Here is a 14,042-nt window from a genome sequence, read left to right as displayed (position 1 = left end):
TTATGTGTACACTATTTATGCTTGTTTTTAAGATTTTGTGCAGTACCACGGTAGATAATGGTGCTAAAATAATAATACAGTATATATGCAGATTATGTTCAGAAGTATGTTTGCTATTTTATTGTGTGGTCTCATCCTTGGAGGAAAAACACCAGCCATTTAAATTTGGAAGGCATCAACAAGCTAAACAAGTGATATGCAAGCCTACTGGTGCAATGCCTTAACTTTATCTGGCAGCATTCTATAGCTTGTTTTTCTGCATATAGCCCCTGACTTTTATATTCATTTAAAGGGTTTGTAGTCCTGGATTGGAGTAGGAGAGTGGCCAGGTGTCATGTGAGCGGCCTGAAGATACATCATAAAAAGGTATTTAGAGACATAAATTTTAACAAACACTTACACAGTGCAGGATGGCAGCCTAAAGTTTTTTTATGAACAGCAGTGGGGGGGGGGGGGGGAGGTGGCGGAGACAGAGAAACAGACTCCGGAGCCAACAGGCGAAGAGGACAGGATAGAGCAGAGAGGAGACACAGCGGGTGACGGAGGCACGTAAATTGACCATGGTGTCAGGGCTCAGCAGCCATAATAAACCGTGGTCGATTTACGGGGGGGAGGGGGGGCAGAACAAGGCAGAATCTGTTACAAACACTTTAATTTCAACATATTCTGCAGCATGTTGCAACTGTGATCTTCTAATGCCACTGTATAGAATCAGTCAAGGATTTATTAGGCTCCATGCACACTGGCTTAAAAATCACTGCTTCTACAGTTTTGTGTTCTGCCTGTAGAAGCAGCACAATGCTATCCTATGCGGCCATGCACATTAGGATGACTAGAGGCATATTTTGAGCTCAACATTTAGAGACGGGAAAGAAAACCTTCCGGTTTGCATTTCTAATTGGAGCTTTTTTACAAAAAAAAACATAAAACTCTCCTGAACTCGTCTAATCTTTGTACAAAAAATGCTCTATATGAGGTTTTTTTTTCTGCCAAGGGGAATTTTTTCAGGCCCAGTGTGCATGGAGCCTTACTGTCAACATTTACCTGGAATCCACTTACAGTTTTTGTATGGTATTAGATTATTATTATTTTTTTTACATTATTTTTGTAGCACTACCCCCGAAGGAGCTACTGGATATTTTTGGGCGGCATGTTACCTCTATTTTCTCGCCGTCCAGGGTACTAGATGAGAGCTGAAAAAGTTCAATGTCCACACTTGGCACTTCTTTTTCTAAGATTTATTTGCTGAACTTGGTAAAAGAATAAAATAAGTGAATGAAGAGGTGGAAGGGCAACAGGTAGATAGGTTCAGGTGCGTAGTTTAAATCCGGAAACACTCCTGCTTCCAGTGACACAGCTTTCATCGCCACTCTAGCCAGAGTGGGTTTTGCGCACCCGGATAGGTTTCCCTCACTAGCCTAGCAGTCGGAACAACACACGGAAAACGGTACAGTCTCTGTCACAGACCTTCCCACAGATGGAGACACTTTTCGGTTCGGAATCCTTGCAGTACAGGATTCAGCACCCGGATCTCTCCAGTGTAACTTCTTGCAGAACTTGAAACTGACAGGCGACCACCATCAAGCCTTTCAGTAAATGGTGCATCCTTCGATGAAGTTCAAGGCCTCTCTTGAGACACCAGCCTCGTGCTCCGTCCTCTCCAAGATGGGTCCTTCATCAAGCGGCTTTCACCCCCAGGACGGACAGCACAGGATCACCTTCCAATGCATAGACCCAATCTGCCTACTGGGCCTACTCAGAAGATCACAATGATTACAGGAACACGCACCTCCAGCCAGGAAGGCCACACACGGGGGGTGGTGGGACGACCGACTGAGGATCGACAACCCCAGTTCAGTGACATCTGTCCCTTAAGTACCCCTCCCCAGCATGCACAGTGGGACGATCAACCCCACTGATTGGCTGCCGAGGGGGAAAACTCAAATCACCTTGACCTAGTTGCTGCCACCCTTGGCCTGGAGTAACAACTACACCCCAGACAAACAATAGTGGTCACTCATGGCACAGCCATGGCTGGAACAGAAGCCAAATTTGCTCAAAATCACACATGTCTGAGTAAACTAACTCTCAGACTTCCTTCTAAATTTACAGCAGCGCCGGCTCAAAAAGGAGCAAGCCGCTACACTTTTATAAAAATAATTTGAGGTTCCAGCTGTTCCACATGACCAAAGAAAATAACCCGTGTAGACCAGGGGTAGGCAACCTTAGAGAGGAGGAGATCTACCTGAACAACATCAAAGATTACCAGGTACAATGCTGCCTTCTCACCACCTGAATTAAACCTATAATTGAGGTATTAGTGTGCCTCAATGGCTTTCAGTGCAATTATAGGTTTAAATCGGATGGGGAGGAGACAACCTATTGCCTACCAGCTGTAAAACACGCTTGGATCACTTTTCAGAGAATCAGCAGTGCCTGCTGCACTTGTGAATGAGCCCTTAGTTGAACTTGGTGGTGGCGTCGGCACCCTTAGGGCTCATTCACACGTGTGATTAAATCCTGCAGTTGAGCCATGGTTTTGCTGCCCCCAATCCCTACCCCCTTTAGCTGCAGAGGCAGCAGCCAAAGATGTAAAAATGCCGCAGCAGGAATCCTACCCCTTCCTGTTGCTTTCAGAGGCACACCTGCCTGCCATTTGCAACCCCCCTTCAAGAAAATGGGGTTGGAGGGCTGAGGGGGACCTGTCAGGATGGAGAGCGGAGGCAGGCGCTAGGTAAATATGTAATTTACCAACCCCTTCCTTTTCTGAATTTGGCACAGTGAGCGAGATCGCTCTTGTGTCCTGTGATAACTGAGTAGAGTAAACTGTGTTTACTCTGCTACAGTTTATGAATGGACATGAGCCTCTGTCTCCTCTCCATTCATCTTCAATGCTGTGAAAGGGACTGGAGAAGCTGTGTCTTCAGTCCTTTCTCTGTCTCAAAGGGGAGATGTTGGGTCTGTTTAGACCCCTGATATCTCACCAAAGCCCCCAAAAATATAAAAAAAAAATCATTGTAAAAAAAATATAAAATAAAAAACTACTGACGCCACTCCCCCCCTGCCCTACCAACACTGTCCACTGCCTCAACCTCCTCCCCCCAAAAAGAGTTGTAAAAATAAAATAACAATGTATGTGGGCATGGAGCTAGGCTTGCCACCTGTCTGGGATTCACATAGTCCGGGTTTTGAATCATGTGTTCAGGTTTCAGACTGTCTGAAACTCAGACACATTATTCAGATGGAACTGCAACCACCCCCCCCTTCCAACTTAGGCATGCCAGGGCACACCCTATTCCCTCAGTGCGATTTCCCTCTTTCGCCCAGATTGCGCACACCTATGCTCCCCATTAACCAAGTACCACAACCACCCAGTGAATAGGCCTCCTCCCTCCCTTCTCTGTCCTGCCCCTGAGCAAGTAAGTACACTAAGTTAACGGGAACTCGGATGTCTGTGCTCTGTCGACTCTGATGTAAGGGGGCGCTTCGGGAAACCTGATTTAATGGGGAATGTTAGGAATTCTGATGTTAGTGGGGGCTTTGGTAGGCAGAAACCCCCTTACATCAGAGTTCCATTTTATACCACAGTCCACAGTGTTCCCCCGTAAAAAAACGAATACAAAATTGCTGTTTGGCTTGAAGAAAAGGTGGCAACCCTGCATGGAGCGCCACCTCCCTGAAATTTTTTCAGGCTGGGATAGGGTTGCCACCTGTACGGGATTCACCCGGACAGTTCGGGTTTTGAATCATGTGTCCAGGTTTCAGGCGGACTGAAACCCGGACACATTATTGAATTCAGACCAGGCTGTGGCTCCCCAAGTAACTAAGATAGTCACACACAAATATGTTGCTGTCTGAGAGCTTCAGCGGCCGTCTGGTGGCAGGTTTGGCATCACTGGAGGGCAGGATGATGATGTCGGGAGGAGTAATCTGGCCACACTCACCATTCGCTGCGGCACGCTATGCGCACCTCATTACTACTCTCCTTGGGGCGCCCAAAGGAGTCCCAGACAGCTAAAGTGTTCGGGTTTGGCTTGAAGAAAAGGTGGCAACCCTAGGCTGGGATGTCTGGAAGCTCCAATAAGTAACGAGCATATTTACTGTATGTATATATATATGTGTGTGTGTGTGTGTGTGTGTGTGTGTGTGTAATAATAAAAAATATATATATATATGTATGTGTGTGTATGTGTGTGTGTGTATATATATATATATATATATATATATTCCAATTTTATATCTCAGCTTGTATAATATGAGAGAAAATACATGAACCATCTGGTAGTAAACTGCTTAGTAATGAACGAAAACTGGCAGCCGCTGTAATTTTCTAATATGTAAACTACACAGACAGTCTGTAATACAGGCAAAACAAAAAAACAATGACAGACTGATCTGACACTGTCGCTTTAAACTCACTCTGCAGCAAGCTGCCTGTGTCATTGTTTCTGTCCAGGCCCCATTACTATGGCTACTGTGGTTCCTTTCCCTTTATTACTTCCTCTAGCTCCCCCTACTGTTACCATGGTCACCTAGAGACGCTTTTCTCTGGAGCAGGCACAGTAAAGATCACCAAAACACCTCCAGCATTTGCAGCATAACAAAAACCTGGTAAACACAAGACCCCTGACTGAGGCTGGAGCTGATGTCCACAGGGAACAGTTACTATCGGTGTTACATCACGGTATGTGAGATCTGCGTGACAATGTACTAATCTGAGTTCAGGCCAAGCTGTACCTTATTATTTGCTGACTACCAGCAAGCTGGTATTTTTAGCAAATTAATGGCAGGAAAGATCTGTTTTGACGATTTATGTAGCACAAACTAGAGGTATGGCAGGTTGCATAGTAACAAGATTCTCTGGAAGAGAGGAGAATTTTTTCTAGTACATGTTGCAGTTCTGATTACAAAAATTAGAAGGCAGATTTAAAAAAACAAAACAGATAAGCAGATGGGCTAGGTTCACTTATCTACGAGTGGGGAACGTGCACGATTATCGGGCTTGGTTCACATACCTGCAAGTGGGGAACGTGCACGATTATCAGGCTTGGTTCACATACCTGCGAGTGGGGAACGTGCACGATTATTAGACTTGGTTCACTTGTCTGCGAGTGGGGAACGTGCACGATTATTAGGCTTGGTTCACATACCTGCGAGTGGGGAACGTGCACGATTATTAGGCTAGGTTCACATGCCTGCGAGTGGGGAACGTGCACGATTATCAGGCTTGGTTCACATATCTGCGAGTGGGGAACGTGCACGATTATTAGGCTAGGTTCACATGCCTGCGAGTGGGGAACGTGCACGATTATCAGGCTTGGTTCACATATCTGCGAGTGGGGAACGTGCACGATTATTGGGCTTGGTTCACATACCTGCGAGTGGGGAACGTGCACGATTATTCAGTTTGGTTCACATACCTGCGAGTGGGGAACGTGCACGATTATTAGGCTTGGTTCACATACCTGCGAGTGGGGAACATGCATGATTATTAGGCTTGGTTCACATACCTGCGAGTGGGGGACGTGCACGATTATCAGGCTAGGTTCACATACTACACAACAGTGTAGCGGCTGGCTATTTTCAGAGCCGATGCTATTGTAAATTTAGAGGGAGTTCAGAGAGGTAGTTGGCTCTGAACCTGTTTATTTGGTTAAATTTGGGGCCTCTGCTCCAACTTTGGCTGTACTGTTTGTGCATACTGTCATTGTCTGGGGAGTGAGTCCCACGCCAGGCCGACAGGTGGCAGCAGTAGGGTCAGGTGTAGTTGGATATCTCTTCCCGGCAGCCAATCAGGGGGGTTGATCGCTTTGCATGCTGAGAAGGGGTATTTAAAGGGCAGACACCATTGGTTCGGGGTCGCTGTGTTCCCGCCCTTGAGCTGGGCAGTCGTTCCGCCACCCCCGTGTGTGGTCCTCCTGGCTAGGGTGTGTGTGTCGCAGTGTTCCTGGCTCCGGGACCACTTTGGTCCGGAGCGCATTCACCTAGATTGTGGATCCAGTGAGTCGACTGGGTCCCTATTTTGCTAAGTGGTCCTGGGCTGTCCCGTCCAATTGGAGGAAGCCGACTGATGAGGAATCTGTCCGGGAGATACCAATAACGAGGGCGGTGTTTCAGGAGAGGCCTGTCTATTCATCGGAGTTGTGTGAAGGAGAACTGGGTGCTGAATCCAGTCAAGAAGGATTTTGGACCGCAATTGTCTCCAATCTTCAGGAGGGTCTGTGGCAGAGACTTAATCCTATTCAGTGATACTCTGGCTGCCAGGCCGGAGAGAGAGGCCTGTCCAGATGCACTATACCCACTCTGGATAGAGTGGCGAAGTAAAGTTGTCGTTGGAAGCAGAACTGTTTCCATATCCAGTTACACCTGAATTTGCTGTTTCCTATTCTGCTATCCCTTCACCTTTCTACTACTTATCGTTTTTACCCTGCTGGGTAATAAAAGCACAGAAAAGACACCTGTTGTGTGGACATTGACTTTACTGTAGCTCTCATCCAGTACCCTAGACGGTGGAGATACAGAGGTAACATGCCACCCAAATCAAACCAGCAGCTCCTTCAGGGGTGGTGCTACAGTTGTCTTTGATATAAATTTGAAATTTGCTTTGATATACAAGTGCTTTGGATTACAAGCATGTTTCTGGAATGAATATTATTGACCATTTTGCATCAATTGGCAGCACTGAGATACTTTTTACATGATACTTTACACCTAACAATAAATACAATTGTATTTTGATTAAGCAGATTTTGAGATCGCATGTTGGAACCAGAGGTACGGTCAATTTACAATCGTAAGTTACAATTGTAGATGAAAGGAATTGTAAAGCCCAGTGGTGGTTGGTGCTCAAAATTCAAAAATCCAAACACAATTGCAGCCTCACTGTGCCCATCAAATGCAGCCACTGTGCCATGCCATCAATTGTCGCCACTGTGCCATGCCTTCAAATGCAGCCACTGTGCCATGCAACGCAGCCACTGTGCCATCATTTATTGCCACTGTGCCCATCAATTGTCACCACTGTGCCATGCCATCAAACGCAGCCACTGTGCCATCAATTGTCGCCACTGTGCCATCAATTGTCGCCACTGTGCCATCAATTGTCGCCACTGTGCCATGCCTTCAAATGCAGCCACTGTGCCATCAATTGTCGCCACTGTGCCATGCCAAACGCAGCCACTGTGCCATGCCATCAAACGCAGCCACTGGACCCATCAATTGTCACCACTGTGCCCATCAATTGTCACCACTGTGCCCACATCAATTGTCGCCACTGTGCCCTTTAATTGTCGCCACTGTGCCCTGTAAAATGCTGCCCCCTTGTCCCTCATCCGGCACTTACCTTTCTGGGGTCAGCCATCCTCCTTCCACGGTCCCTCAATGTCTTCTCCCGCCATCGATGACGCTTCAGCCAATCAGGTTACCGGTAACCAGAACCGGTGAACCTGATTGGCTGAGACGCCTGTCAGTCTTATCCAAGGAACGCACCCCTCCCGTGGGTCCCCTGGATAACTATTTGGAAGCCGATTACAGCTGCTGGCTCTGATAGGCACTTCCGAAGCCAACCAGCTGCCGTTATTCAGATGGCCGGCGCTCACCAGGGTGCCGGCCATCTGAATAGTGGGCGGTAGCAGCAATACACAGATTCATGCAATGCATGAATCTGTGTATTGTATTCAGTGGCGGTGCGGGAGCGAGAGGGGGTGGCGCTTCTGCGCCCTCTATGGATGCACCGCCACTGGTAAAGCCGCAAGGTTTTTCGCCTTAATGCATTCTATGCATTATGGTGAAAAACCCTCTTTGCTGCAGCTGCCCCCCAGACCCCCCCTTTTTTCTTACCTGAGCCCAATCCTTCAGCGATGTGCACGAGCCCAGCCACTATCAATCTATCCTCCAGCAGAAGCCATCAGCTCCTGCTGCTGTCAATTAATACCAGTGACACAGAAGCAGGGATGGGGCCAAGTACCGCTGTCTGTGTCAATGGATGCAGCAGTGGAACTCGACAAATGTGCTCCTCACGGGTGCCCCCATGGAAAGCAGGTCTTTGTGGGGGCACCCGATACAGGGGAGGAGCCAGGAGCACCGACAGGGCACCCCAGAAGAGGAGGATCCTTGCACAGAGCAGGTAAGTATAATAGGTTTGAAATGCACTTCCTCACTTGTGGCAGATCGATCAAATGGGTTGCCAACTACAGATCTATCATTCCTATTGGAAGTAATTGATCAGAATAAATCTATCAATTATCAAAGCGTGTATGGCCACCATAAGGTTCCTATCTCATACACACAAATGGGGCCCATTAATGTATTATCATGTCCTATGGTGTGTCAGAGAAAGCTCATGCAACCACAGGGGAAGCAGAATTTAGTGTCCTGTAGATAGAGATGAAATGACCCCTAATTTTGCAAGGCAGAAGTGCTAATCGTGAAGCTGCTCTAATTTTATCACAAAGCTGCTCTAATTTTATTTTTAAAACCTAGATTTTTCTCTTTTCTATATTTCCAAAATGTTGTAATATACTATTAAAAAAAAAATATCCTGAACTGTGAAAAAGAAACTAAATCACTCTACTGAATAAGTGTAACTTTCAAACAGATCGACATTAAGAACAATGGTGGACAGAAAATGGGATAGAGGAAAGTCGATTGTCAATGGACAGCACATGAGAGCCACGAGGTACCAAATGGATACAGAATATCAGGTAATGTACCCAACAGGCCTAGAGTATCTCACAAAAGTGAGTACACCCCTCACATTTTTCTAAATATATTTTTTTCTATCTTTTCATGTGACAACACTGAAGAGTAGTGAGTGTACAGCTTGTATAAAAGTGTAAATTTGCTGTCCCCTCAAAATAACTCAACATACAGCCATTAATGTCTAAACCGCTGGAAACAAAAGTGAGTACACCCCTAAGTGAAAATGTCCAAATTGGGCCCAAAGTGTCAATATTTTGTGTGGCCACCATTATTTTCCAGCACTGCCTTAACCCTCTTGGGCATGGAGTTCACCAGAGCTTCACAGGTTGTCACTGGAGTCTTCTTCCAGTCCTCCATGACGACATCACGGAGCTGGTGGATGTTAGAGACTTTGCACTCCCCGACCTTCTGTTTTGAGGATGCCCCACAGATGCTCAATAGGGTTTAGGTCTGGAGACATGCTTGGCCAGTCCATCACCTTTACCCTCAGCTTCTTTGGCAAGGTAGTGGTCGTCTTGGAGGTGTGTTTGGGGTCGTTATGTTGGAACACTGCCCTGCATACCCAGTTTCCGAAGAGAGGGAATCACGCTCTGCTTCAGTATGTCAAAGTACATGTTGGCATTCATGGTTCCCTCAATGATCTGTAGCTCCCCAGTGCCAGCAGCACTCATGCAGCCCCAGACCATGACACTCCCACCACCATGCTTGACTGTAGACAAGACACACTTGTCTTTGTACTCCTCAGCTGGTTGCCGCCACACACGCTTGACACCATCTAAACCAAATACAGTCGTATGCAAAAAATTAGGAACCCCTGACAATTTCCAAGATTATCATTTATAAATACTTGGGTGTTTGGATGAGCAATTTCATTTTGATCTATCAAATAACTGAAGGACACTTATTTCAGTAGTGAAATTAGGTTTATTGGATTAACAGAAAATGTGCAATATGCATCATAATGAAATTAGACAGGTGCATAAATTTGAGCACCCCAACAGAGAAATTACATCAGTATTTAGTAAAGCCGAAATAACAGCCTCTACGCTTCCTATAGCCTGTAATGAGTGTCTGGATTCTGGATGAATGTATTTTGGACCATTCCTCTTTACAAAAAATCTCCAGTTCAGTTAGGTTTGATGGTTGCCGAGCATGGTCAGCCCGCTTCAAATCACCCCACAGATGTTCAATGATATTCAGGTCTGGGGACTGGGATGGCCATTCCAGAACATTGAACTTGTTCCTCTGCATAAATGCCCAAGTAGATTTTGAGCAGTGTTTTGGGTCGTTGTCTTGTTGAACTATTCAGGCCTGGCGTAACTTCAACTTTGACTGATTCCTCAACATTATTCTCAAGAATCTGCTGATATTGAGTGGAATCCATGCAACCCTCAACTTTAATCAGTTTCCCAGTATCGGCACTGGCCCCACAGCATCATGGAATCTCCACCAAATTTTACTTTGGGTAGCAAGTGTTTTTCTTGGAATGCTGTGTTCTTTTGCCGCCATACATAACTCCTCTTGTTATGACCGAATAACTCAATCTTTGTTTCATCAGTCCACAGTACCTTATTCCAAAATTAAGCTGGCTTGTCCAAATGTGCGTTTGCATACCTCAAGCGACTCTTTGTGGCGTGTGTGCAGAAAAGGCTTCTTTCTCATCACTCTCCCATACAGCTTTTCCCTGTGCAAAGTGCATGGAATCGTTGAAGGATGCACAGTGACACCATCTGCAGCAAGTTGATGTTGTAGGTCTTTGGAGGTGGTCCATGGGCTGTTTTTGACCATGCTCACCATCCTTCGCCTTTACCTATCCAATATTTTATGTGGCCTGCCACTTCTGGCCTTAACAAGAACTGTGCCTGTGGTCTTCTATTTCCTCACTATGTTCCTCACAGTGGACACTGACAGCTTATATCTCTGCGATTAACTTTTTGTAGCCTTCCCCTAAACCATAATGTAGAACAATCTTTGTTTTCAGGTCATTTGAGAGTTGTTTTGAGGCCCCCATGTTGCCGCTCATCAAAGGAGAGTCAGAGAACAACAACTTGCAATTGGCCACCTTATATACATTTTCTCATGATTGTATGCACCTTTCTATGAAGTTTAAGGCTTAATGAGCTCACCAAACCAATTGTGTGTTCCAATTAATCAGTGCTAAGTAGTTACAGGTATTCAAATCAACAAAATGACAAGGGTGCTCAAATTTATGCACCTGTCTAATTTCATTTTGATGCATATTGTTTTTTATTAATCCAATAAACCTAATTTCACTACTGACATATTACTGTGACCTTCAGTTATTTGATGGATCAAAATGAAATTGCTGATCCAAACACCCAAATATTTATAAATGATAATCTTGGAAATCGTCAGGGGTTCCTAAACTTTTTCATACGACTGTAAGTTTATCTTGGTCTCATCAGACCACAGGACATGGTTCCAGTAACCCATGTCATTAGTCTGCTTGTCTTCAGCAAACAGTTTGTGGGCTTTCTTCTGCATTATCTTTAGAAGAGGCTTCCTTCTGGGATGACAGCCATGCAGACCAATTTGATGCAGTGTGCAGCGTATGGTCTGAGCACTGACAGGCTGACACCCCACCCCTTCCACCTCTGCAGCAATGCTGGCAGCACTCATACGTCTATTTCCCAAAGACAACTTAGGGGTGTATGCACTTTTGTTGCCAGAGGTTTAGACATTAATGGCTGTGTGTTGAGGTATTTTCAGGGGACAGCAAATTTACCCTGTTAATCAAGCTGTACTGTCACTACTTTACATTGTAGCAAAGTGTAATTTCTTCATTGTTGTCACATGAAAAGATATAATAAAATATTTACAAAAATGTGAGGGGTGTACTCGCTTTCGTAATATACTGTGTATGTGTGTGTGTATGTGTGTGTGTGTATGTATGTATGTATAATATATATATATATATATATATATATATATATATATATATATATATATATATATATATATATATATATATATATAATTAAAAAAAATTATTACGTTTTTATAAATTATAAATTTGTATTATACTCAACTTTTTTTAAATCATGAATTTAAATGAATAGGACTTTAACCTCTTCCCAACCGAGTCATAGTAAAATGACATCGGCGGGAACCTCTCGTCTTTCAGACTGGACGTCATATGACGTCCTTTCTTTTTCCGGCCGCTAGGGGGCGCGCCCCCGCCACCGACACAGATCACACAGATCCATGTCCTGTCAGCGGTGAGGAGACTGATGTGTGTTCTCAGTACAGAGGAACACACATCGATCTCCTCCCCTTGTGAGTCCCCCTCTCCCTAACAGTTGGAACACACTTTAGGGAACATATTTAACCTCTTCAGCGCCCCCTAGTGTTAACTCCTTCCCTGACAGTCACATTTACACAGTAATCAGTGCAGTTTCACAATAAAAATCGCAGATCGCCGCCATTACTAGTAAAAAAATGTAAAATAAATAAAACTACCATAATTCTATTGCCCATTTTGTAGACGCTAGAACTTTTGTGCAAACCGATCAAATACACTTATTGCGATTTTTTTTTTTTTTTTTTTTTTTTTTTTTTTTTTTTTTTTTACCAAAAATATGTAGAAGAATACGTATCGGTCTAAACTGAGGGAACATTTTTTTTGTTTTTTTTTTAAATTATGATATTTATTAAATCAAAAAGTAAAAGACATTGTGTTTTTTTTCAAAATTGTCGCTCTTCTTTTGTTTATAGCGCAAAAAATAAAAACCGCAGAGGTGATCAAATACCACCAAAAGAAAGCTCTATTTGTGGGGAAAAAAGGGCGTCAATTTTGTTTGGGAGCCACGTCGCACGACTGCGCATTTGTCATTCAAAGTGCGACAGCGCTGAAAACTAAAAATTGGTCTGGGCAGGAAGGGGGTGAAAATGCCCGGTATGGAAGTGGTTAAGTACCACCAAAAGAAAGCTCTATATGTGGGAAAAAAAATGACATTTAGGTACAGCGTCGAACAACCGCACAATTGTCAGTTAAAGTAAGGCAGTACTGTATCGCAAAATATGTTTCATCTGCAACTGCCATGGTGCTGTACATGACACCAGCCATTTGATGGTTTGACAGTTTGGTTGAGGACACAAGGAAATGTGACAGTTATTAATCCCAGCATTCCAGGAATGTAAAGTTTTTTTTTTTTTTTTTTTTAAACCCTTAGGCCCCTTTCACACTGAGGCAGTGGGGGCTTTCACAGTGGAGAGACAGCAGCAGCTCTTTCAGGGTGCTTTGCAGGCGCTATTTTTAGTGTTATAGCGCCTGTAAATGCCTCAGTGTGAAAGGGGACTTAAGTCGATGGGTCTAGTTCCCCTTTATGATTTACTACTGTTCAGGGTAGGGAGACCACGTGTCCCGGATTGCCCGGAACAGTCCCGCATTTTGTAGGTCTGTCCCGGGCACCTTCATTCCAGTACAATACAATTTCCCCGGAATGAAACTGACACAGCCACCCCCCCCCCCCCGGGCCAATCTGATGCCCCCAAAAAAGGCCACCACATGACTGCTTTACCCACTGACAGTACTTGTCCTGGCCGGGAATGCCTGGAGGAGCACAATCCCCACCCCCTGCTTGTGATTAGAGAAATCTTAAATCCCGCCTCTTGTGTCCAATCACTGTGCTGTGATTCGTTACACCACAAGCATATTTTTGGGAAGGGAGGGTATCCCTAAATGGTAGTTTGGAAATGTGGTCACCCTAGTTCAGGGGCTCTGGGCTTCAGCAAAATGGCAATCTCTTGCAATGCTGGTGGCAATGTACAGCACAAACACTCATTTTGGTAGTATAAATATTAAGTATGTTCCTTGCTAAAGAGCATAGTTGTTATGGGTAAACTTCCACTTTAAGTTCTATTTGCTGCAGCAGCATTGCGTTGTGCTGTACTGCATTGCAGCACGCTGCAATAAATACAATACAGCAGTGTGATGGTTTTAACTTACCCTACCTTACTTAACTTATAATTTACCGTGTCTATGCATTGGGACAGCAATGGGAAAAGCTGCCCAGCACAGCCCAATACATTCATTACAAATATATCAGGTGCATAGACGTGCGCACAGGGTGTGCCGGATGTGCCCAGGCACACCCTAATCACCCCATGTGCATTAGTATTATCACTCTGTGTAGCAACAGGAACATGGGAAAGACCTCCCTCTTACTGGCTCTGCCATAAGAGAAGTGTTTATGCTCTTCTCTTTCACTGTGCCGGCAGGAAAATCAATATTCCAGGGTCATATATATGTGTGCTTGAGCTTTAGGCCCCTTTCACACTGACACGTTTTTCAGGTGGTTTAGCGCTAAAAATAGCGCTGC

The 14,042-nt window shown here is 44.8% G+C and overlaps 1 protein-coding gene across 3 annotated transcripts in view; it reads left to right on the top strand.

The window, feature by feature from the left end:
* MARCHF10 (membrane associated ring-CH-type finger 10) overlaps positions 1-14,042 on the top strand; it is a 102,358-nt gene that overhangs the window by 48,509 nt on the left and 39,807 nt on the right. For 2 of the 3 annotated variants that reach the window (XM_040329840.1, XM_040329838.1), the window contains exons 1-2: positions 4,513-4,684; positions 8,597-8,702. In XM_040329840.1, the coding sequence (XP_040185774.1) occupies positions 8,613-8,702 (90 nt within the window). In that variant the 5' untranslated portion in view covers positions 4,513-4,684; positions 8,597-8,612. Of the gene's footprint in view, positions 1-4,512; positions 4,685-8,596; positions 8,703-14,042 lie in introns of those variants that run through there. The other variant, XM_040329839.1, reaches the window with a different exon arrangement.

The sequence above is a fragment of the Rana temporaria genome, chromosome 12 (assembly GCF_905171775.1).
Source record: "Rana temporaria chromosome 12, aRanTem1.1, whole genome shotgun sequence".
Classification (NCBI taxonomy): domain Eukaryota; kingdom Metazoa; phylum Chordata; class Amphibia; order Anura; family Ranidae; genus Rana; species Rana temporaria.
Note: the sequence above shows the minus strand (reverse complement) of the source record. Positions and strands in the feature narration are given on the sequence as shown.